The 23,876-nt window shown below is 43.4% G+C and overlaps 1 protein-coding gene across 4 annotated transcripts in view; it reads left to right on the top strand.

The window, feature by feature from the left end:
• kank3 (KN motif and ankyrin repeat domains 3) overlaps positions 1 to 23,876 on the top strand; it is a 43,873-nt gene that overhangs the window by 18,015 nt on the left and 1,982 nt on the right. The window contains exons 2-11 of one of the 4 annotated variants that reach the window (XM_085372217.1): positions 12,280 to 12,335; positions 12,868 to 12,952; positions 13,672 to 15,471; positions 16,227 to 16,329; positions 16,500 to 16,724; positions 16,864 to 16,954; positions 17,368 to 17,587; positions 19,191 to 19,337; positions 20,751 to 20,947; positions 22,449 to 22,550. In XM_085372217.1, coding sequence (XP_085228343.1) covers positions 12,916 to 12,952; positions 13,672 to 15,471; positions 16,227 to 16,329; positions 16,500 to 16,724; positions 16,864 to 16,954; positions 17,368 to 17,587; positions 19,191 to 19,337; positions 20,751 to 20,947; positions 22,449 to 22,550 — 2,922 coding nt within the window. In that variant the 5' untranslated portion in view covers positions 12,280 to 12,335; positions 12,868 to 12,915. Of the gene's footprint in view, positions 1 to 12,279; positions 12,336 to 12,863; positions 12,953 to 13,671; positions 15,472 to 16,226; positions 16,330 to 16,499; positions 16,725 to 16,863; positions 16,955 to 17,367; positions 17,588 to 19,190; positions 19,338 to 20,750; positions 20,948 to 22,448; positions 22,551 to 23,876 lie in introns of all 4 variants that reach the window. The other 3 variants (XM_085372216.1, XM_085372218.1, XM_085372219.1) reach the window with 3 other exon arrangements.

Here is a 23,876-nt window from a genome sequence, read left to right as displayed (position 1 = left end):
ATGCCTCATTGTGGAGGCTGAATGTGCATGATTGTGTGTGTTTGCTGGAGAATCTGGAAGGAAGAGGGAGGGGGAGGCGGGACACATGTGATGTTTGAATTCAACCTGATTGTGAATTTTCAAAAAAATAAAACTTTTTTTTTTGTACACAACAAGATGCGATTGAGGTGAATTTTGTTATTTAGGACACAGGAAATGGCATCTGGCGGCAAAAACCCTGCACAGAGGTGACTGTGTGTCACCGTGAGTGAGAGCGCGCACAAACACTTAAATGCTCGTGTTCTTGCCAAATGTGATAACATGTTACCTAACCTTAGTGTGATGCATCATGTGATGGCGGATTCAGTGCTGGTGTTGGCGGCAGGATACCTCTTTGTGTGTATGTGTTTGTTCAGCTCTCAGCTTTTGCTTGTCGTATGCTTCATGCTTTCCTGCTGCCTTCAGGAAGCAGCTTTCAGGACGGCCTGATGGGTTTCCTGGCAGGACCCTCTACCCCCCTCCCAGTTCCTACTGGGAGACAATAGGAGGTCTCACAGGGCATGGAGGTGTGTGGTGGTGGGAATTTATTGGGGGAGTAGTGGGCTTCCCTTCAGGAAACTTTAGACCTATCCAAGCAGCAGAGAGGCCTCTTGTGTGTGGATGTGTTGAGCTTCATTTTAGTTTCTGTTCAGCCTAAATGTCCTCATGAGGATGAGGACTCCTGTGAAAGAGATTAAGCTCAGGATTAGCAACTGGCTTTAAGTTTCAGATTATCAGATTGGAAGTAAAGATTCTGAAAACGGACCTGTAAACTCTCTAAATGCAGAGTTGATTCTTAAATGGTAATTACAGAAACTCTCACCTCTATTTCAGAAGCTCAAGTTTTTATTAATGTCCATTGAGCTTTGTTTAAAGACATAGTGTGTAAAATCTCATCGCTAGATGTCAGTAGATTGGAAGTCGTAGTCAACTGAGCTCTGTTTTCTTACTTGTTCCAATTCAAGTGCATAATTTTTAGAATAATCTATTTTTGCTGCTGTTAGCCACTGTTAGCTGCTGTTAGTGATTGTTTTGTTTTTGTTTTTTTGAAATGGCTCTAACATTGTTAGATGCTTAGTAAATAAATTACATGATGTGAGAATGTAATCAAAATGTTTTTCAGAGAGAAAGTGTGATTATAGGATATTCAAACATTAGCAGGTTTTAAGCTAATGTTAGCTTAAAACCAGCTATTGTTGTTTAACTGGCTTGTTGTCAGCTGTCCAGTGATGTCTAATCTGATAACAATTTGTCAAGTAATTTCTGCACGTTTCTCACGTTTTAAAGCCCTGACTTCAGTTCATGAGATAAGGCTTAAAGTGAGGAGAAAAAGGATGAGGTGTTGATGAGGGTGGAGGAGGAGGGAAAAATAATGAACCCCTGGAAGATGGCTGCCCCTCCTCGAGCCTGGTCTGCTGGAGGTTTCTACCTGTTAAAAGGGATATTTTGCTTCCCACTGTCGCCAAGTGTTGGCTCTTAGGCACTTGTCTGTTTGTTGGGGTTTTCTCTTTCTTATTGTAGAGCCTGTACCTTACAATATAAAGCAGCGTGAGGTGACTGTTGTTGTTATTTGGTGCTAAAAATAGACTAATGAAGATTGCTGACAAAATCAGGCAGGATGATTCAATTATTATATTCATGGATGTACAGAAAGTGTATTAGTTACCTTCAAACAAGAAGGTAAATAAATTCTAAGCAGCTCTTTTACTCTAGACTATTCTAGCTGTGTGTCTGGAAATGCAAGTTCTTTTGAATCTACAAATGCCTGTAATGCAGTGTAAAAATGCACAGATTAATGGATCAAAACTTGATCCAAACATCATGAAAGTTAAATTATATAATGATAAGTGTATGGTATTCATTCTGGGGTGGATGAGTGTGTGTCTGGTTTTTATCTTTGCTTCTATTAGTCTGTACGTGTTCACATTTCTGAATGAGTTTATTTTTTCTCTTGTGCAAATCAGTCAGACTGTACAAGCTACTGTCAGGGAGAGGATGTTGGCTTTCGTCCCTCTCCCCCTCATCATCAGTCTAGTCGTGTCTCCTCGTCTCTCTCCCTTTTTCTCTCACAGGCCTCCCTTCTCGGGAAAAGGGTGGCGTTGGGGATGAGGTCATTCTTTCAAAACATGGCTCCGATTCTCCAACCAACATGTTTCCTCCTCCATGATCTGGACTGACCAGTGTTCCAGTCCTCGTTAATAACACATCTATGAGTGTGTGCTGGGATTACAGGATACCTCTCCTCTCATGTTCCATGTTTTTTGACGGGGAAAAAATGCAGCAATATTATTCTGTATTTTCCATTTTTGTTGTAGCTTAAAGGTAACTAACATGCTGGGTTGTGTATCCAGTGCAAAGAAGCTCTGACTGATGCAATGAAGCAATTTTGGGAAAGTATAAGATTTTATTCATTACTTTGCTAAGTGGTTACAACTTGAGTGCTAGTTTTTTCATTCAGTTAAATTCAATTACATTTGATTTATATAGCTCCAAATATGTGTTTTATATTGTAGTCGAAAAGATTTGTAACACAGAGGAAACCCCTAAAATCAAACAACTCCCTATGAGCAAGTAGTTGACAACAGTGGGAAGGAAAACCTCCTTTTTAGCAGGAGGAAACAATCAAACCAAACTCGGGGAGGGGCAACCATCTGTCATGACTGTTTGGGGGTATATGCTTATGCTTGCAACTTTGTGCATAAATTTTTGCAGGTGATAGATTTCAGGTGTGTTTAGTGGTATGACTGCATGATGGATGTTTAGTTTTACTTTTGAATGTCTTAGAATCAAGCTGTTGTTGTTCTAACATATAGACATATTTTGTACCACATTCTATGATGTACAGTGGATATTCTGATGATTTTAAGTCTTTCATCGTTTACGCTGGCTGGCTCTGAGAGTGTCCCAAACTCGCTGCAGTAGTGTTCTGGATAATGGCCGTCCCCACTCAGAAAATACAGGTGGTGATGTAGAGGTTTTGTCTGAGTGGTCCAAGAGAGTGGACCATCTCCATCTCTTGGAGCCTGTACTCCTATATCAATCAAGTGGCATGATGCTGGTGTTTTCCACTCAGTCATGTCAGCTTACAAAAATCAAGAAATGCACAACAAGCTGTAATGATACCAAAGTGTAGCTTGTGCCAGCAGACAACAGCAGCTGAACAGGTCTTTATGTTTCAAATATATTCAGTAAAAGTAACATAATACATATATTGTAGCACCAGCTGGTGGCTACTTGGACACATTACATGACTGTGTTCTGTAGCTGTTGCACAAAGCTGGCCAAAAAACCCTGTAGTTTACTAGTGCTGATCTGGATTCAAACCAGGAGACAAAACACAATCCTGAAATCAAAAGCTCATGAACTGCACTGCTAGTGTACCCACCGATGCTGCCATTACCTGAGCCAGCCTCTTCCAAATTACAGCACACAATGTTCGTACTTATCAAAAGTATTAGACGCTTTGGTTAAAGATACACGAGTCAAAATTTGTCAAAAGCACCCACAAATACAGGCAGTTGGAGCATTTAATTAATTTCCGCTTACAGGTGTTTATTTTTTAAGCGTTTAGTTTCTGTGCACCAGAATAGAGCTCCAGTAGCTATGACTGCAGTTCAGCACCAAATTTTAAGAATTTGTTAAAAACACAGTTTGTTGACATGGGAAGTACTGGAGCTGCTCAGCCACAGAAGCCCATTCCACTGAAGCTCCCAGTGTGCAGTTTCTGTGCTGATGTTAATACCAGAGGAGGTTTGGAGCGCTGCAGTTATTGAGTTTTCAGAGTGTTGGTGACAAAGTATGTGCCTCAGCTCTTGGCGATGTGCTGTTACTTGATGTAGTCTGACATTTTGCGGCTGAGTTGCTGTAAATCCTAAACAATTCCATTTTGTAGTAATACTCCTTATGCCTTGCAACAAAGCTGACTTTGTTGCAAGGCATGTCATTACAGTACCATGCTTTAATTCAGTGAATTTTCTAGAATGACTCATTGTTTCAGGAATGTGTCTAAAAGCAGATTGTGTGGTGCTTGATTTTATAAACCTGAATTCAGAGATTGAAGGATGTGACCCTCAGTTTGTGATGTTTTGTGAATAAATTGACAAGTTTGTTCACTGAAACTTGTAGTGTGACATTTGAGATGTGTTGTATTGTTTTAAAACTTTTACATTCAGACAAGCAATAATCAAAAATTAGCCAAACCAACAACAACAAAAAACATTTATCTAAAATAAATTAATGGTAGGACCTAGGATGCTGCATTGCATGTGTTGAGAAGGTTACTTTTGGAAAGTAATAGCTTACTTTAGATAAGCTAATAGATAATTTCCACAGCCTGTCTTTATCTTGTCTTCCTTCTCACATCACAACCTGTTGCAGCAGACTGCCGCCCCTCCCTGAGCCTGGTTCTGTGGGAGGTTTCTTCCTGTTAAAAGGGAGTTTTTCCTTCCCACTGTCGCCAAAGTGCTTGCTCATACAATTGTTGGGTTTTTCTCTGTATGTATTATTGTAGGGTCTACCTTACAATATAAAGCACCTTGAGGCGATATTTGTTGTGATTTGGCGCTGTATAAATAAAATTGAATTGAATAGATTAGATTAATAATCCCCTGTGAAAATGGATTTAATTATTTTGGAGTAATTAACAGCTAATTTGATCACTTGTTTAAGTAATGCCTTATTTAAACAGGAAGGTCCTCTCTAGGTTGACCTGCATTGTTAAAACAAAACCATGTCATAAACAAAATACTGCTGAATTTCCTGCACTGAAACACATTCTTGTCTGCCGTGCTCGTGACCAGCTGGCCACGTTCTCAGACTCCGGTTTCAGAGCAGTGGGCACCAATTTCATTGGCAGATGTGAAATTCGAAGAAGACAAAAGAACAAAAGCAATGCACTAAACTGCACAGTTAAAACAACAACAACAAAAACACCCTAAAAGTTATCAGTGGTGTGAAAACAATCACTTTTGAGCTGTTTAAAACGGTGTCACAGCTGTATATCTTTGTGTATACGGTGTGTTTTGTGCCAGCCTCAGACTCTGCGTGTGTGTTTGAGAGTGTGAAAGACTTGACAGCGGGGCTCTCAGCTGGTTAGGGCTCGGGGTGTAGAGGGAAGGAATGCAGCTTCTTTCTGCAGTCTGTAATTTGCTGTCATCAAATCAGAGAGAAAAACAGCAACACATGAGAGGAGCCGAGGTGTGTGTGTGTGTGTGTGTGTGTGTGTGTGTGTGTGTGTGTGTGTGTGTGTCTTGTGGATAGCTGGGGGTGAGAAGAAGGGAAAAGTCATGTGAGAAGGGTTAAGATGAGGAAGACAAGAGCTGGGAAACGAAGAGGAGCAGGGAGGAAATGAAGGGAGCCGTGGAGGAAGAAGTGAGAAAGAGGAGACTTGCCCGTTGACTCTTGTTTTAACAATCTAATGAACTTGCAGCGCAATGGGTGACTCTCTTTAATGAGTAATGCCTCAGCATGTCTCAGCATTCAATGTGGTGTTGATTTTCGGGAGTAAAAGTCTCCTTTTTTTGTTTTTTACTTTCTGAATGGCGCCTCTTACAGCAGCTGCTTGTTTACAGTATTTTCTTCAGTTTGTTTTCTGTGTTGCTCCGTATGGTAAACAAATTATCTGAAGTGGAAGCATTTCTGAAGGAATTGTATTAACTTGGTTGCGTCACTAGTGTCAGCCTTGAACTGTTAAGCCAACAATTTAAGCATGGAAAACGCACTATTTTCAAGGAGTGTCCTTTCTTCTATTCAGCAAGTTAAAACAGCCCTACTGAACATGTAATCCAACAGCTTCACATTAGTAAATATGGACATAATACCACAGTCTGCAAGGAGGAGGAAAATATACAACACACAGCACTGCGACTCATACCTAACTGGATTCAATAACAACAGGCTAACTGAACCTTACTAAAGCAAACAACACTGAGACTCAATTTGTGAACTGCAGACAAGTGCTCAGACAAAAACTGTAGGTAGGATTACATGTTACTAAAAGTGACCGCTGAATCGAGATTTCTGTGACTTGTTTTTGAGCTCTGCTTAGCTTGTGTTTGGTTTTAAACAAAGCCAATACAAAAACTCAAAGTACTGCTCTCTGCTTTGGTCGAGGCCACATCTTTAAAAAGCTTTTGTGTGGCTTTTGTCCGATTGGCACAGATACTGCAGCGTTGTGTTTGCTGTGGTCTGGGAGTCAAATGTGGCTGAAACACTGAGGGGAACCTGAAGCCCGTACTACTTAGCCAGGTAACTTAAGAAGTTCATACATTAAAGTCTTTTGTTTTTTCCTAACTTTTTTCTTTCTAGACTAAATATTATAACATATTACAGAGTTAGTTAATAATGTATAACAAAATAGCTCTAATAGATACAAATGGCTCTGCTTCTAAATATCCCAGTATATTGCACAAATTGGATATATATGTGGTTAACACTGAGGTGCCCCTCTTATCATGTGGTACTTTTTTTCCGTAGAGGATGTGTATACTTGTGCATTATATGGAGGAATTCTACGGGCAGGAATAATTTCCTGTGTCGTTCAGTGATGCATTTGGGTAATCTCGGTCTCTCACTGAACGCGCTCCTGTGATTGGCCAGCACGTCATGGAGTGGGTGGGAGGTGTTGTCCAGCATTGTCCTTATTTTTGACAACATCCACCTCTCTGACATCATCTCAAGAGAGTCCAGCTCCATCGCCACAGTTTGAGTCTGTTGGCATCTGCGACCCTCAACCTGCCACAACAGACTCTCAGAGAATCTTGAACATTGTCTGACAGATGTTAAGACGTCAGCTGCTTCAGAAAACAGAGTGTAGAGTGCAGTGGTGTTTATTGTCAATATGTACTCTGTTGTATTTATGAACCTCAAACAGGAAATTTGTTCATACTTGTCTACGGCGGGTCTGTAACCTCTGTACAGTCTATGAACTAACCTTCGTAAGTGACCAGCGTCATTGCCCACGTATATTGTACATGTTCATAACCATGCGGTTAGTTTAAATGCATTATATGCCTTACACTGAGGCGATGTTTGCTGATAAATGATCTCACTGACAGATTCAAAAACTGCGGGTTTCCAGGAATTCCCAGGAGGAATTGGTGGTGCTGAACAGGCCAATTACAGGAGTGGCGGGCTGCGTTGAGCCAATGCTGACGTGCTGCTGGTAGACCTGTCCATGTTTGTGACTGGTCAGATGCCAATGCCAAATTTCTTTCATGGCAATGAGCTTGCAGCTAGATTAACAAACCCTGGGTTAACTATTGATAACCGCTTTCGTGTGACCGCTTAGCCTGATTGTGGATGTTGGGGAAAGTGAAGCCTGATAAGGAAAAAAAAAAAGATATCCCGGGTATGTTGAACTTGCTTTGTAGTACAGGACCCAAAGCAGTGGGTGATATGAAACGTTTATCAGTACTGCATTCTTTCTTCTCTTTGCACTGAAGGTTCTTACTATCAAGTCCGAGACAACAACCTCTGACAAGATTTGGAATAGTTAGTCAGCAGCCTGTGTGAATGTTTACGGGCTTTTCTTTGACAGTAAAAGGTGTATGTGTGTGTGTGCGTGTATGTGTTATAGTCTGAGCTGTCAGATGATGTGTGTGTGTGTGTGTGTTTATAGGTTATCAGCAGTCTGCCAGCTAGAAGGACGACTGGCGTGCTTCAACAGCGTGTGTTAGGAATGTGCTTGAGGCTACTGAAAAACGTCTGTGTGTGTGTGTTTGTGCATGGCTACAACAGTGTGTGTTGTAAACTAAATGAATGACTACGTGTATTCTAAAGTTTTGATTGTGTGTGTGGGTCAGGTTGCTGTATTCAACTTCCTGTATCCAGTCTTTGCTTTAAATCTGAAACACACCAAAACAAGGTTTGTGCCAGTAACACTGACCATCTCAGACGCCAGCCACTATCACCTGTGATAGTGGCATGTGCGTCAGTGCCGTTAGACATAAACACTGTGACAAAGTGGGATTACATGACTTACTTCTCACTTCTCTAAGAGCGAGGAAGCAAAGGTGTATCCAATGTGCACGTCTTTTGATGTGTTTTTATGTATATGCTGCGCCTCAACATCCATCCATCCATCCATCCTCATCCGCTTTGTCCGGGGCCGGGTCGCGGGGGCAGCAGCCTAAGCAAAGAGGCCCAGACCTCCCTCTCCCCAGCCACCTCCTCCAGCTTATCCGGGGGAATACCAAGGCGTTCCCAGGCCAGCCGAGAGATATAATCTCTCCAGCGTGTCCTGGGTCTGCCCCGGGGCCTCCTCCCGGTGGGACATGCCTGGAACACCTCACCCAGGAGGCGCCCAGGGGGCATCCTTGTCAGATGCCCGTACCACCTCAGCTGGCTCCTTTCGATGTGGAGCAGCAGCTGCTCTACTCTGAGCCCCTCCCGGATGGCCGAACTTCTCACCCTATCTCTAAGGGAGAGGCCAGCCACCCTTCGGAGGAAGCTCATTTCTGCCGCTTGTATCCGCGATCTCGTTCTTTCGGTCACTACCCACAGCTCGTGGCCATAGGTGAGGGTAGGGACGTAGATCGACCGGTAAATTGAGAGCTTCGCTTTTACACTCAGCTCCCTCTTCACCACGACGGACCGGTGCAGCGTCCGCATTACTGCAGCTGCAGCCCCAATCCGTCTGTCGATCTCCGGCTCCCTTCTCCCATCACTCGCGAACAAGACCCCGAGATACTTGAACTCCTCCACTTGGGGCAGGAACTCATCCCCGACCCGGAGTGGGCACTCCACCCTTTTCCGGCTGAGAACCATGGCCTCAGATTTGGAGGTGCTGATCCTCATTCCTGCTGCTTCACACTCGGCTGCGAACCGTTCCAGTGCGAGCTGGAGGCCCTCACCCGATGAAGCCAACAGAACCACATCATCTGCAAAAATCAGAGATGAGATTCTGAGGCCACCAAAGCGAAAGCCCTCCGCCACTTGGCTGCGCCTAGAAATCCTGTCCATAAAAATTATGAACAGAACCGGAGACAAAGGGCAGCCCTGGCGGAGCCCATCACCCACCGGGAACGAGTCCGACTTATTGCCGGCAATGCGAACCAAGCTCTTGCAACGGTTGTATAGGGATCGAATGGCCCGTAGCAATGGGCCAGACTCCCCATATTCCCGCAACACCTCCCACAGGACACCCCGAGGGACACGGTCGAATGCCTTCTCCAAGTCCACAAAACACATGTAGACTGGTTGGGCAAACTCCCATGCACCCTCAAGTATCCTGGAGAGGATAAAGAGCTGGTCCAGTGTTCCGCGACCAGGACGAAAACCGCATTGTTCCTCCTGTATCCGAGGTTCGACTAACGGACGAACTCTCCTTTCCAGCACCCTGGCATAGACTTTCCCAGGGAGGCTGAGGAGTGTGATCCCCCTGTAGTTGGAACACACCCTCCGGTCCCCTTTCTTAAAGATGGGGACCACCACCCCGGTCTGCCAGTCCACAGGTACTGCCCCTGATCTCCACGCAACATTGCAGAGGCGTGTCAACCAGGACAGCCCTACAACGTCCAGAGCCTTCAGGAACTCGGGGCGGACCTCATCAACACCAGGGGCTCTGCCACCAAGGAGTTGTTTAACTGCCTCAGTGACCTCGCCCCCGGAAATTGGCGGGTCATTCCCCTCATCCCCAGACTCTGCTTCCTCCTTGGAAGACGTGTCAGTGGGATTAAGGAGGTCCTCGAAGTATTCCTTCCACCGCCTGACAATTTTCTCAGTCGACGTCAGCAGCGCTCCGCCAGCACTATACACAGTGCAGGTAGAACACCGCTTTCCCCTCCTGAGACGTCTGACGGTTTGCCAGAATCTCTTCGAGGCAGTCCGAAAGTCTTTTTCCATGGCCTCTCCGAACTCCTCCCACACCCGAGCTTTTGCTTCAGCCACTGCCCGAGCCGCATTCCTCTTGGCCTGTCGATACCTGTCGGCTGCCTCCGGAGTCCCACAGGCTAACCAAGCCCGATAGGACTCCTTCTTCAGCCTAGTGGCTCCCTTCACCTCTGGTGTCCACCATTTGGTTCGGGGATTACCACCACGGCAGGCACCAACCACCTTGCGGCTGCAGCTCAATGCAGCAGCTTCGGCAATGGAGACGCTGAACATGGTCCATTCGGACTCAATGTCCCCAGTCTCCCTCGGAATGCTGTTGAAGCTCTGCCGGAGGTGTGCGTTGAAGATCTCGCGGACTGGGGCCTCTGCTAGACGTTCCCAGCACACCCTCACTACGCGTTTAGGTGCACCAGGTCTGTCCAGCGTCTTCCCCCGCCACCTGATCCAACTCACCACCAGGTGGTGATCAGTTGATAGCTCAGCCCCTCTCTTTACCCGAGTGTCCAGAACATATGGTCGCAGGTCTGCTGATACGATTACAAAATCAATCATCGACCTACGGCCTAGAGCGTCCTGGTGCCACGTGCACTTATGGACACTCTTATGTTCGAACAGGGTGTTCGTTATGGCCAAACTGTGATTAGCACAGAAGTCCAATAACAGAGCACCGCTCGGGTTCAGATCAGGGAGGCCGTTCCTCCCAATCACGCCCCTCCAGGTCTCGCTGTCGTTACCCACGTGAGCATTGAAGTCTCCCAGCAGGACAACAGAGTCTCCAGGTGGAGCACCCTCCAGCACCCCCCCTCTAAGAAGGCTGGGTACTCTGAACTGCCACTCGGCGCATAAGCGCAGATGACAGTCAGGGCCCGTTCCCCGACCCTAAGGCGCAGGGAACAAACCCTCTCGTCCACCGGGAAAAACCCCAACGTACCGGCAGCAAGCCGAGGGGATATTAGGATACCCACCCCAGCCCGCCGCCTCTCACCAAGGGCAACTCCAGACTGAGACAGAGTCCAGCCCCTCTCCAGGAGACTGGTTCCAGAGCCCAAGCCATGTGTAGAGGTGAGCCCGACTATATCTAGCCGGTACCTCTCAACCTCACGCACTAACTCAGGCTCCTTCCCCACCAGAGAGGTGACATTCCATGTCCCTACCTCAACATGTCATAGTTTATTCATGCAGTAGCACAGTGAGATGCAATATAATGGATCATCTGATTGGTGTAAATTTAACACTGTAGATTGGGCAGGCCAATTTAGTGCAACATGTTGTAGGTAATAACGATGCAAGTAGGTAAATGGTCTGAGAAGCAACGTATACACCGATGCATTAGGTTTAAAAAAAAAAAAAAGTAAATATTAAAAGTAATAACAGTAATACAGCCATTGGTAATTATTAACTTACTAATCTAACAGCGTTATATGTAAAACTTTCACCAGGCTATTAGTGATTGTAATCCATCTATGTATGAATGATGGGCAACAAACTTTGACATTTTCATACCAGTGTGAAGGCTCCCAGCTTTGATTTCATTTCATTTATATGGCAGAAACACTGCTAACTGATCAACAATTAAAAAAACAAACAAACAACTAAATGGATGGATAAATAAAATTCATAAACGAACAAAGAGATGCAAGTGAAGGAAGTGAGGGGACATGTTGGTGTATTAAAAAACAATCGTAGACATGGACTCAATGCCGGCCTCAACTGTTTGACATTAACTCATCAGACTGTAATCAGAGTTGGCTTTCTCCACAGAACAACTTTTGAATTTTATAATAGTTTATTGTTTTGTGTAAAATCTCTCATTTCTGTGCGCATCAGTTGGTGGTGAGCTTAGCCGGTTTCTAGTCTAAAAGCGAACTCTTTCTGCAATGCAAATTCTTATTGCATCACTAATTATCTCTTTGTTTGAAATGAACGTTTTTCTTTTTGCCTTGACTATTTATTGGTGGGAAGTAGCAACATCCTGTAGCATTGTAGTGACAGAGTGAGCCAAACAACTCGAGGCTTGAAAACAAAAAATCCACTTCCTGTATGGCATTCCTGCTCTTTCTGTCTCCTTTCCTGTCTGCTTCACTGTCCTATTCAGCAAGAAAGGTTGAAATGCCCAAAAACAAACCAAAAAGAAAATACCTGCGAGAGAGTGCATTCTGATCTGTATCATAGCAGTGTTTGTGTGGTAGATTAACAGGAAAAAAGACAAAGCTGTAGAACAGCTTCCTCGGTATTGACCCACCATTTTTCCCAGTATGCTCTCACTGAAGGTTGTGTGTGGCATTTGGTCACTGTAAAAGCCAGATGTGATGATTCACATCATTTTCATCTTCAGCAAACTGATACAGAAATGTTGACTCATCAGTTTATTCAGTTCTCCTCTGTTGTGACAGAAGTTGTTTATGATGATAATTGATGTCTGTCTCACAGGGCTGTGTGAAGCAGGGAGGACGAACGACCTGAGCTCCAGCTGCATGAATTAATCAGTGAGTGGCTGACAGAGATTAACCTCTTTAACACACTGTTTTAAGCTTCACTTTTTCGTTTTTCCTTTGTAATTGGTGTCCAAAATTCAGAGTTTTCCACATGCTGTTTGGACCTAGGAGCTTTTCTGCAGCACAGGAAGCATTTTATATTTCCCGAGGAAGAATCAGTTAGTAACAGCAGAGACAGCTACTGTGGCTAAACAAAGAAACCTCTCTTAAAAAGGCTGACTAACCGCAACTAACTACGAGATGGGTTTAACTGAATTAGTTAAAGTGAAAGACGGGGATTCGCAATCTTTTGAATTCAGTCACAGGTTGTTACACGTTCTTACAACTCATAAAAGACGATCCTCTGCGCTTGGTCTAAAAATTTTACCAATTAAGAAAAAAAACAAAACATGGGAAAGTCTAAATTCTACTTGCAGAAACTTACTTCTGCAATACTTTATAGCTTCCTTTATTTCCACTGGTCTTGGTTCAAGGTCATCTATAACAAATGCATTCATGTTGATCTGTTTTTTCTTTAAGCCAGGTGTTGATTCAAAGCTGTGTGCGTGCTGAAAGGTCCTCGTCCTGAAAAATGACTCAGTCTGTGCAAGTTAACCCAAAGCTGCCTGGTAAGAAACTCCATAAAGAAGTCTCTGTTATTGAAATTAAAGCTTACTGTCAAATGTAATTGTGTGTCCTGAATATTTCTGTTCGTTACGCCTAGAGATGAGGTTTGGGGTTTGCAACATGTAGTTTTAGAAATGTATCAAGTAATTTGTTTTGACCTGACAGGACGGTGATGAACTAACCACTTTTAGATAATTAAGATGATATCAGAGTATCTGAGTTTGATCCATCTTTAAGACACCTAAATCAACTACAGTTGATAATGAAATAACGCTGAAAGTGTTAACCTTTGCCAATGCTGAAGCCAAAAAATTAGACATGGCTTTTTTTTCTCCTTTTCTTTCTTTTTTTTTTCTTTTTGGCAAATACAACAGGAGTGCCTTTTGTTTCCTGTAAAGGTGTAATATTTTGATGATAGCCTGAGGGGTTTTAAATCTGTTAGTTATATGATGACACAGTGCTTTACAATCACACTCCTGGTTTGTTTATATAACTGTTGATCATGCATACCAGGATGATAAGGAAGTCGGTGAGGAAGCAGCTGGCAAAGACGGATATAGACAAAGGAAATAAACACATGCACATGTTTAAAAAGGAAACGCAATTCAACTCATTGCCAGGTCTCACTGAAATCAAATGTAACTTCTGTTTATAGAGATGCCCTCTGGAATTTCTTAAGTACCGATCACGTGTTGTCCATAACATGTCTTTCCCCTTTCAGATCTAGGCTCGCCTTTCCATTACCCCAGTCAAGAGGAAGCAGATCAGCAAGCTTCTTACTCTGTCCAGACTCCGTATGGATTTCAGCTGGATCTAGACTTTCTTAAATATGTAGAAGAGATAGAAAGTGGGCACAACCTCCGTCGTGCACCCATCAGTTCTCGACGCTCTGGTCGGGGGCTAAAACTCTCCCAGAGGAGTCCGGGTGTGGGGGGGCGTACCAGTGGCTGGACGTCCACTGAGTCGCTCTCATCCCCGGTCAGCGAAGATGGCAGAGCTCCACCGCCACCACCGCCTCGTAACCGACTTGGGTCAGCTCCCTGCGAGACAGTCTCCCTTTCCCCTGTAACTTTTCTCAACGTTCCTCCGCTATCTGCTGGGGCAAAAGTGCCACCGCCTCCACCACAACGTAACCCCAGAGTTGAGCGGACTCTCCTGGAAACCAGCCGGAGGCTACAGCAGGAACAAACCCACCAGAACCAAAATGGCGCCCGCTTCCAGCTTGCAGATCCTCCCAAACTGCTCTTACCCTCTCCAGCCATGCAGTCTCTGCAAAGTAGTTGGACCAAACCCAGTCCTCAGACCTCTGGGCGCAGCACTCCAGCTGCTGGCACCACTGTGACCCCAATCCCACCCAGCCAACTGCAAACAGTTAGAGAGCAAATGGCAACAGCCTTGAAGCAGCTGAAGGAGATGGAAGAAAGGGTAAAAGGTGTTCCTGCACTTGAGAAAGAAGTGGCCAAGCTTCGTGCAGAGAAAGATATGCTCTTGTTAGCCCTGCAGGAGAAGAAGGCAGCCATGGACTTGGCCCAACAGAAGCAACAGTTTACAGAGACATCCACCCAAACCGTAGAGATCCTCCAAACTGAACACAGTCGATTGACTTCACCGACCTCGACTGGACACAAAGGCTTTGTAAAATCTGGTGAGCTGAAAAGGCTGACAGAAAAGTTTGAAGGGAAAGAGGACAAACCCCTGAAACTGTCAAGTAAGACTTTAGTAAACGCCCCTGAAAAAACAGTCATTCAGAAGAAGTCAGTGGCTGTAGGGGACGACATGCCGATGGCCTCAGTTGTTTTATACTACAGAGATGGTGTAAAAGATGCATGTGAGGGCACCAGAGTGAATGTTTGTGAGAAATGCACAGAAACAGAACCCCCCCTGGTTCAGGAGGAGGGAATACAAACCAGAGTGGAGACAGAAGAGGCTGAGGTTTGGGTCATGGAGTCACTACTTGGCCTGACCACAGAAGCACAGCGGGAGATAGACACCTTACAGGACACCATTAAATTCCAACAGGAGTCCATTGTGGCTCTAGAGGATCGGTTGAGTGTTGCAGATAAAGACCTTGGAGTTCTTAGAGCAAAGATGGAGGAAAACATCTCCAAAATCACATTTGAGAAGGGGGTTCTTGCCAAACCTGTCATGACAAATGCCCAAGTAGAAACGCTAACTTCTGCATTAAAGCACACTGCAGTTTCTTGTCATCCGGAGGTGGCCGATGCATGTGTAGGTGAAGACGCAGAGTCAGATCAAAGTGAACAAAGCACTCAGACCGATGCATTAGAGACACTAGAAGAACGAGCTCCGGCTGCTCCGGTTGTACTCGTTAGCACCGGGTGTCAATGGGAGAACTTAAGCGAGGAAAAGACTGAAGAGCAAAAAGTTACTGTACCAAAGAGGAGACAGCTGACTATTGCTGAATACAAGGTCTCACCAGAAGAAGAAGAAGTAGTTGGAAAGGTTAAGAATGAAGGAGGAGATGAAAAAGAGAAGACTGCAGCCAGCAGCACCAAGACAGGTAAGTACTGTTTGGCTTTGCTGCTGATTTTATGAGCTGGGGTCAAATATTGGCTTGCAGTTAACATTAAGGATGCATGGATCCAACTTTGCCCAGTTCTGATTCGATCCAGACATCCTAACTTAAACCCAGTGATGCAGTAATGACCTGTAATTATCACTGTTAGAACGAGGCTGAATCATTTATGTGCAAGGCAATGTCAGGCTCAGCATTACGAATTATTTAATAAGATAATAAGTAACAAAAATAATAAATTCCCATTAGCAGTATTAATTTTGATTTTAGTTTAAGTCATAATTTAGGCATCTAAATTCTTTTAGTTGAAAGTCGACACAAGATCATAGGACACACTTGCTACATGCAACATACCGATAGTGAGAGCGAGAGAAGGCGCTCTGTTGTCAGTGCTCAGTTTTTCAGCTCACTTGATCACAATTTGCAGTTAAATTTAAAAACTCCTGCAAACATACAAATAAAGGTTGTTTGGATGGCTTGAGTCAGTTGGCTTCAAGCACTTGTTGCTTTTCTGCTAGCCTCTTTCAGGCTATGTTAGCTTAGCGAGTGTGCTGCTAGTGGGAGATGTAGTACTGAACTGAATGGCTCATCTGTGGATTGGTTGTCATCACTAATGCTGATTGACTGCAGCCTAACTGTGCTGCCTGCATCTCTCATTGAACCTTCTGCTTGTGTGTGAGACACGTTCTGCTCATGCACAAGCATTTTCACTATTTTTCCCCCCTCTTTTATGGCAACAGGTTTGCTGAAATCAATCATGAAGAGGAAAGACGGGAATAACGCAGGGGAGAATCGCAGCAGCAGCAAGAAGAGCCTGCAGTTTGTTGGTATTCTAAATGGAGGGTGAGTTACTGTAATGTGAAACCAAATTTTTATTTTTACCTCTGCAAAAGTAAAATAAGTGGCGACAAGTAGTCTCGAGGAGGGAAATGACACTTTGACCAGGTGACAGGCTTAACAAATGAGAAATAAAGAGCCAGAGATGAGATTTTTGAGATATTTGGCTCTTCCAGGTATGAATCAACATCCAGTGAAGAAGAGGAGGAAGAAGAGGAGGAAGATGGGAGTTCTTCTGGAGAAAGTGTCGAAGGCGAGTGCTTGGACAGCACTGAAGAAGATGAGGCAGCTTTGGAGGAAGAAACGTCAGAGGAGGAGAGAAACGTTAACCTGGATGAGAGTGACACTGATGAGGAAACGCTGAGAGCTGCAAATTATTCATCTGATGGTGTGAAAGAAAAGTGGGTTGTTATGAAAATGAAAGTAAATGTAGTTTTGTTGACTTAGAGTGTAATCTATGGAGGGAACAAAAGGCCTTATCCTCTAAATGCGATTTTATTTCTGTGTTTCAACTTCACACATTTGTCTGCTTTGTCACAGATTTGAGTTGAGCTCAAAAATGCGAGAAGCCTGTCTCATTCTGAAGAACCACCTAAACGATGACCTCAAAACACTGAAGAGTAAGGAAGTGGTGCGTCCCTGCTTTCCTCTTTTTCAATTTTACCTCCAGGGGACACACGTAACGCTTTCGCCTGCAGTGAGGCAATATTTAATCATGCAAAAGTGTTTAAAATCAAACTTTTTGCTCCTTCTCTTGATTATATAGCAAAAATATTCTGAGAAAGTGCCAAATGTCTCTTGAATTAGTGATTCATGACTGCCTGGTAGGAACTCTGGGGGGTAAACTGTTAACCTCATCACTGCTAAAGTGTGCCTTGTAGAAAAACAGCCATCATGTAAAGAAAAACTCATTCACTGGGTCTAACTGGCTACTAAAAACTTGAGACAAAAGCAGTTTTACTTGTGTCTATGCTGTATGCCGATCTACTTCAGGCACTTGTCTGCAGTTTATAAGTATATATCACTTCCCGTCCTCACCTCCAGCTCTCCAGCACACACACTGTCCAACTTGAGTGGTTTCGTATCTCCAGCGCGAAGATGGCTCAGCCGCCGCGGGTCTCTGACTACCTGATGGCGTTCTCCGAGGTGTCATCAATGCTGCTGGAGCACGTAGTCAACATGACAGATGGCAATGGGAATACAGCTCTTCACTACAGCGTCTCTCACTCTAACTTTGGTGTGGTGGAGCTGCTGCTGGACACAGGTTAGCAGTAGCTTTCAGAGAAGGATAATCCTGACTTGAATTTAATGTTTGCGCACTGTTACTATCTTGATTTGAGGTTTGATAAGATCAGGCAACATGTGGTTCTGTGTCCACTTTATGCTAGGCAGGATCAGCCGTTTTTGGTTTTTGGAGTTTATAATTCCTGTCGACCTTATCACCATGCCTCATGGGAAGAAAAACAAAAAACAGCACACACTTAATGTGCAGCCACAGGAAGTAAACAATGAACTGAAACCTGCTTTTTCAGTGAGTGTAGCACTATCCTTTTGTTTAATTAACTAACAGTCAAGGAGAACTTTCTTGTTTGCACTGTGGGGCTGTGTATACATTTAAAATAATGAATGTTTGAGGCAGATATAAAGGGGAATTTAAAATGGACGGTAACGCTCATTTCTAGCTCCTTGTGTTTATTGCGCTAGAGTAGCTTTGCATGATTCATATCTCAAAATAGTTGTAAATGTTATACTGAACCTTAGGGACAGCCCTTCAGATCATCCAATGTATAACTCAAACTGATGGCGTGTGCACTGCAAGTGTTCAACTCTTCTCGCTTGAAGGCGAGCTTCCTTTACAACGCGCTTGCTTATGATTGGCTGGTCCTTGCAAACCTTCTGTTTGCAAGGACCAGCCAATCATCTGGAGCAACCTTGAACATCTGGAGCCATCTGGCTGTAGCCATCTGGCCGACCCTGAGCCTGGGAGTGACGGCCTCCCAGGCTCAGGGAGGGGCAGCCATCTGCTGCGACTCCAACTGGCCCCTCCCTGAGCCTGGTTCTGCCGGAGGTTTCTTCCTGTTAAAAGGGAGTTTTTCCAACTGTCGCCAAAGTGCTTGCTCATAGGGGGTCATATGATTGTTGGGTTTTCTCTGTATGTATTATTGTAGGGTCTACCTTACAATATAAAGCGCCTTGAGTTGACTGTTGTTGTGATTTGGCGCTGTATAAATAAAACAGAACTGAATTAAACAGCAAGAGGGTGGGTTTGCTGTGCGCGCAGCCAGAGTTGACCCTCTTAAGAATATACCATCTCTACATAATCATGCAGAGCCAAGAGTATCAATAAATAAATAATACTGACAGTTGACAGCCTCCTAATAGATGGACCTGTGGTATCAATTTGAAAATCCTATGTTGTCTCGTTCTTGTTCTGAGTTATTGTGATCACAAAGTTGGTTACTTGCACACACCTAATTTTTTTTAAAGACTTTCACCATGTGTATATAGTCAAGTCAAGTCATCTTTATTTATATAGCACATTTAAAAGACATAAAGTCTCAGCCAAAGTGCTGATATACATGATCGAAATATAAGTTGAACATATTATGCTTTTCCTAATCTGATGATATCTTTTTAAAGAAACGATAATCAGAATACCACCACAGCAAAACTCGTTTTTACTCAGTCATGAGCAACAAATGTATTTAAAGCGCCATCTTTGGAATATATTGTTACTTTTTATACACTATTTACATAGTGACAGCATTTTCATTGGCATTTCAGTGTTATTCACTGGTCAACTAACCTAATACCTGCTGACGGTCCTGTCCTTACGCTTCAATAAGTGATAAGCATATCTCCTACAGGTGTGTGCTCTGTGGATAAGCAGAACAAGGCGGGCTACACAGCCATCATGTTGGCTGCTCTGTCAACTGTGAAGAAGGAGGAGGACATGGTTGTGGTCAAGAAGCTCTTCAGTCAGGGTAATGTCAACGCCAAGGCCAGCCAGGCAAGTCATCAGCAGTTCATCATCCAGCTCTTAAAGTGGACAAACATGCCACATGAATGTGCAGATATTTGGAAGCAGCCATTTCTTTCGTATGCTAGTAGCTTATATCCTGTATTTCTCATTTATTTTGTTCGTTTTATTTTGAAATTCCACAAGATTTGATGGGAACAATTTGTGGAAGAAAGTTTTAGTACTCATGTGACTTTAACATGCCAATACTAGTTATTTTTATAATAAAAACAACCTCAGCCCTGGAGAAATGCGAATGCGCAACATGTCTAGAAATGCACACAAAGAGCTTCTGTGAATGTGTAGTCGGCTCCATCAGCCAGAAGCGTGTTATCATTTAAATGTGGCAGTCTTGGCTCTGTGGGCTTGTTTTAATGAGTTTAGATGGATTTGAACACAAGAAACTGGAATAATAATAAAAAAAAACCATACAAAAAAGGGCAAACGTGAAGCAGCCAAATTGGATTTATAAAGCTTATTAACATTTAATAAATAAAAAATAATGTTATGAGTGAATTTGTTTTTAGACTACTGTAATTTCTTTATTCCCTGTTTATTTCGAGGTGGAGCTGTTTTATTGTAATAAACTACTATACTGCATTTAAATCTGGAAACCTGAGGTGTGATTGGGCATATCTCAGATTAGATTTAGCAAATGTGGAGCCTAACATGACACAGAAGCCACTCACGAGAACCCGTTGACTTGAAGTCTTCTTCATTCCCCGGCTGATCTAATCAGGCTGAGTAGTGTATGTGTTTTGACACAGCGCCTGATGGGTTTTTCCGCTGCCAAGTCATAGGACCGAATTTATAGCATCACTGTCTATAAAACCAATTACTGCTGCTTGTTATTGTTGCTGTGGGTAATTAAGCACGAGTCACGCAATGCAGTTTTTCTATATTTACATTTTGGATCAGTTTTGTGCTTAATCAGACAGCCAGAAGACTTTTCTTGTATACTTATTGTAAAGCTGCCGTCTTGATTCTCAAGTACGGTGTGTATTGAGTTGTGCCAGCTTTCCTTGTAGCTGGACTTTAGGGAGACATCCTCCCTTTAAAAAAAAAAAAATCAGCTCATAGATGGCAAAAATTAGCATTGTGTGACTGCACCTGCAAGTGACGATGCAAAATCAAATTATGTGTCTAGAATTTAATTTACTGCCTGCTACTGAGTAAACAGCTGTCTGTTATATGAGGAGTAGTAAATGAGTGAATGACCAAAAGTGCACGGTGCTCAAATGTGAGCGTTGTTTTTGGGCAGTAGCAGTAAAAGGAAACAGTGCACCATGCAGGAATGCCATTTATCCAAAAATAAAGCAGTCTGAAGTCTTCTGAACACTCAAGCTTTAAATGGCAGAAGCTTCCTCGTTAATCCAAATCATTTAAAATTCTTTACCTCTGCAGGCAGGCCAGACGGCATTAATGTTAGCAGTCAGCCACGGGCGTCAGGAGATGGTGCGGGCGCTGCTCGAGTGTGGAGCCGATGTCAACGTGCAGGACGATGAGGGATCGACGGCTCTGATGTGTGCCAGTGAGCACGGCCGAACTGAGATTGTCAAACTGCTCCTGGAACAGCCCGGGTGCGACATATCCATTGTGGATAACGTAAGACTTCTACAATTTAAGCATTTGAACTAGCTCATGCAATGACAGAAACATGAGCCTAACACTGAAGCCAGCTGTTTGATGGCTGCCAAAAAACATCCAGGAGCTTTCTTCTCTGGGATTTGGCTTAATCTCTTCTCAGGAAACTGCTCGTCTGTGTAGTTTCCTTTTTTCTCTATTTCTTCTTAGAAAGCTGAGGTGTTACAATCAGATTAGACTAAAACGGATGCTGTACAGAGGAAACGCAGTGACTGGACCCCAGAGGAAAAAATCTAAAACACACTTGCAGATTTCAGACACAATGTCCTGCAGGCATTACACTGGTCCTCTGCATTTTTCACCACTTAACCCATAAAGAAATACAAAAATCTGGCAGCATTAAATGCTAACGCTAGCAAAGGTCTGCTCAACACTCCTGCTTTTCTCCCCACTTGTATGTTTTAAAGTGATTTTACAGTGGATTTCTGTAGATGCTTGAAGAGAAGCCAGACAGACAGATATTTGAGCATTAACATCTGTGCCAGAATGAGTTGGCCATTTGGTGCAAGCAGCTCCTGGTTTGTGTTTCAGTACAGCACAGCTGGACTGAGGGGGTGGAAGGAAAAGCCCCCACCTCCCCTCTCCGCTGAAAACACAAAACTGCGTGACAAAGTTTGACTGCAAGGCTGAGTGGATACAGTAACGACTGCAGAACCATTTTTACTTTCAGTTCACTTGTTATATTAAGCAGTATTGTTACTACAAACCCCATTTTCAAATGTTGGGACCATGTTTAAAATGTAAAGGGAAAGCAACGATTTGCAAATCTAACAAGCTCATATTAGAAAACCTATCAAATGTCTAAAATGAGAAAATATTTTGGCTCACTTTGAATTTCTTGGCACATTTTATGAAAGCTGGGACCTGGCCACGTTGACCGCTGTGCAGCATCCCCCAGACTGCACATGTCTGGGAACTGAGGAGATGAAGCGAGTTCAACATACCCAGGGTAACTTCCGAAATCTGGATTCACTTACCCCAAAATCAGCAGTCAGGATAAATGGTCACATGAAGCTAGTTATCAACTTTCCCCTCTTTGTTCAAAAGAAAACGGTGGCGCTGCCAGCATCTGACCAATCACAAATAAGGATAAGTATACTGACAGCAGTGTGACTGGTTTTTAAAAAGGATCATAAAACCAAACAGACACTGACTGAAGGTAGCAAGACACTGTACTTTAAATTCTTTGGCCAACAAATAACTCCAAACTGACCATTTTGTCTTCCTGTATTATAAACAGTCAAACGTATCATAAAGCAATAAAAGTCCCATAGTTAACTGGTTAAGCAAAGGTGCATGATGGTAAAAGAAATAACAAAACTGTCCAAACAACTGGAAAACAGAGCAACTGTGCGTAACGTGTATCACATGGTTGCTCTCACACTGTAAAGCTTTCTGCTCTAGTTGAAAAGCTCTCCTGGATACTCATGTGTCTCTCTCCATCTTTGCTGTCTGTCTGCAGGATGGAAGCAATGCTCTGTCCATCGCACTGGAGGCATCCCACAACGACACAGCTGTGCTACTCTACGCTCATATGAACTATGCCAAGACCCAGACTGCTGCGGTGAGTTCATATTATCAAAGATGGACTTTGGTTTATTCCCGACTCCTTCTTCTCCACTTTCTCAAATACAGACGATTTATTTTAGGCTAAAGGGGAAAATCCGCATAATCGCCATATAATCTTGTCACACTGTGTGAATAATTAAACTGGTAAGAATTGTTAGGGACAGCTGAGTATTGGAGGCAGAACTCAAAGGCGTTTAAACAGTTGAACAATATTTTTATTTCTTTTTTTGCCTCCTTCACAGCAGTAGATTAGTGCACCGTATGTTCATGGCCAAACTAAAGTCGAACGCAAACGAAGAAAAATAATGGAGAACAAAAAGCAAGGCTCGCTCAACATCCAAAGTAAATGTAACAGTTAAGGAAACACTTCTGCACACTGCTATAGAGTGTAACAGTGATGATCAGGAAGTAAAAGTCCCATTCATATTCTCCATAAGTATTATGAGCCATAAAACTCACCACACATACAACACTGTTCGCATGTTTTCCCTGTGGTTTCTTCCTGGGTACTCTCCCACAGTCCAAAGACATGCCGTTAGTAGGGTTAGGTTAATTGATGATTCTAAATTGGTCCAAAGGTGTGAATGTGAGTGTGAATGGTCGGTCTCTGTGTTAGCCCTGCGTCAGACCTTGTACCTTGCCTCTTGCCCTATGGTAGCTGGAATAGGCTCCAGCCCCCCCCCAACCTTGATAAGGGTAGGTGAAAGAGTATGGATGGATTGTTGGAAGTAATTTGCTGTGGAAAACTGGGATTTTTAATTTTTATGGGATGAGTAGTCCCTCCAATGTTAATTAGGTGCACAGTCTTAGTATCTTTGACTCTTTTTATCCAAATCAAATCTTTTTTTTTTTGGTCACAATTCACCTTGTAGCTGGTTGGCTCGATTCAAGGCGTAAAATTCATTACTGAAGGACTTTCTCAGACTTCACTGGAGAACATGAGTAGAAAAAAAAAAAGTTTGGTCACTCTTGTGCTCTATACCTAATTTTAATAGGGCAGAAAGCTGTAATAGGTTAGCAGTGGAAAAACAAATGTTGTTCTATTAAGAGAATGTACCTGCTCTCTAACTACTTAAAATGGAAAGATATTTCAAACATCAGACCAAACTTCCCCTCCTTAATACCACATTTGACACATTTCCCTAGGACGTTCACCATAAAAGGAGCCCAAAAGGGCCTGGACTGAACTGGTTTGGCAATTCCTGGGATCAAACCAGACAGAGGCCAAGTTTAGTCTAGAGGAGAGGTATCCAAACTAGCAGTTTCAAAGTCAGGATTCACTCACAAATCTTAACGATTTCATGAATGACTTGGCAACAAT

Source organism: Diplotaxodon limnothrissa, linkage group LG15, assembly GCF_057381915.1.
Source record: "Diplotaxodon limnothrissa isolate DT_005_m linkage group LG15, D_limnothrissa_male_GT1.1, whole genome shotgun sequence".
NCBI classification, from domain to species: domain Eukaryota; kingdom Metazoa; phylum Chordata; class Actinopteri; order Cichliformes; family Cichlidae; genus Diplotaxodon; species Diplotaxodon limnothrissa.
Note: the sequence above shows the minus strand (reverse complement) of the source record. Positions and strands in the feature narration are given on the sequence as shown.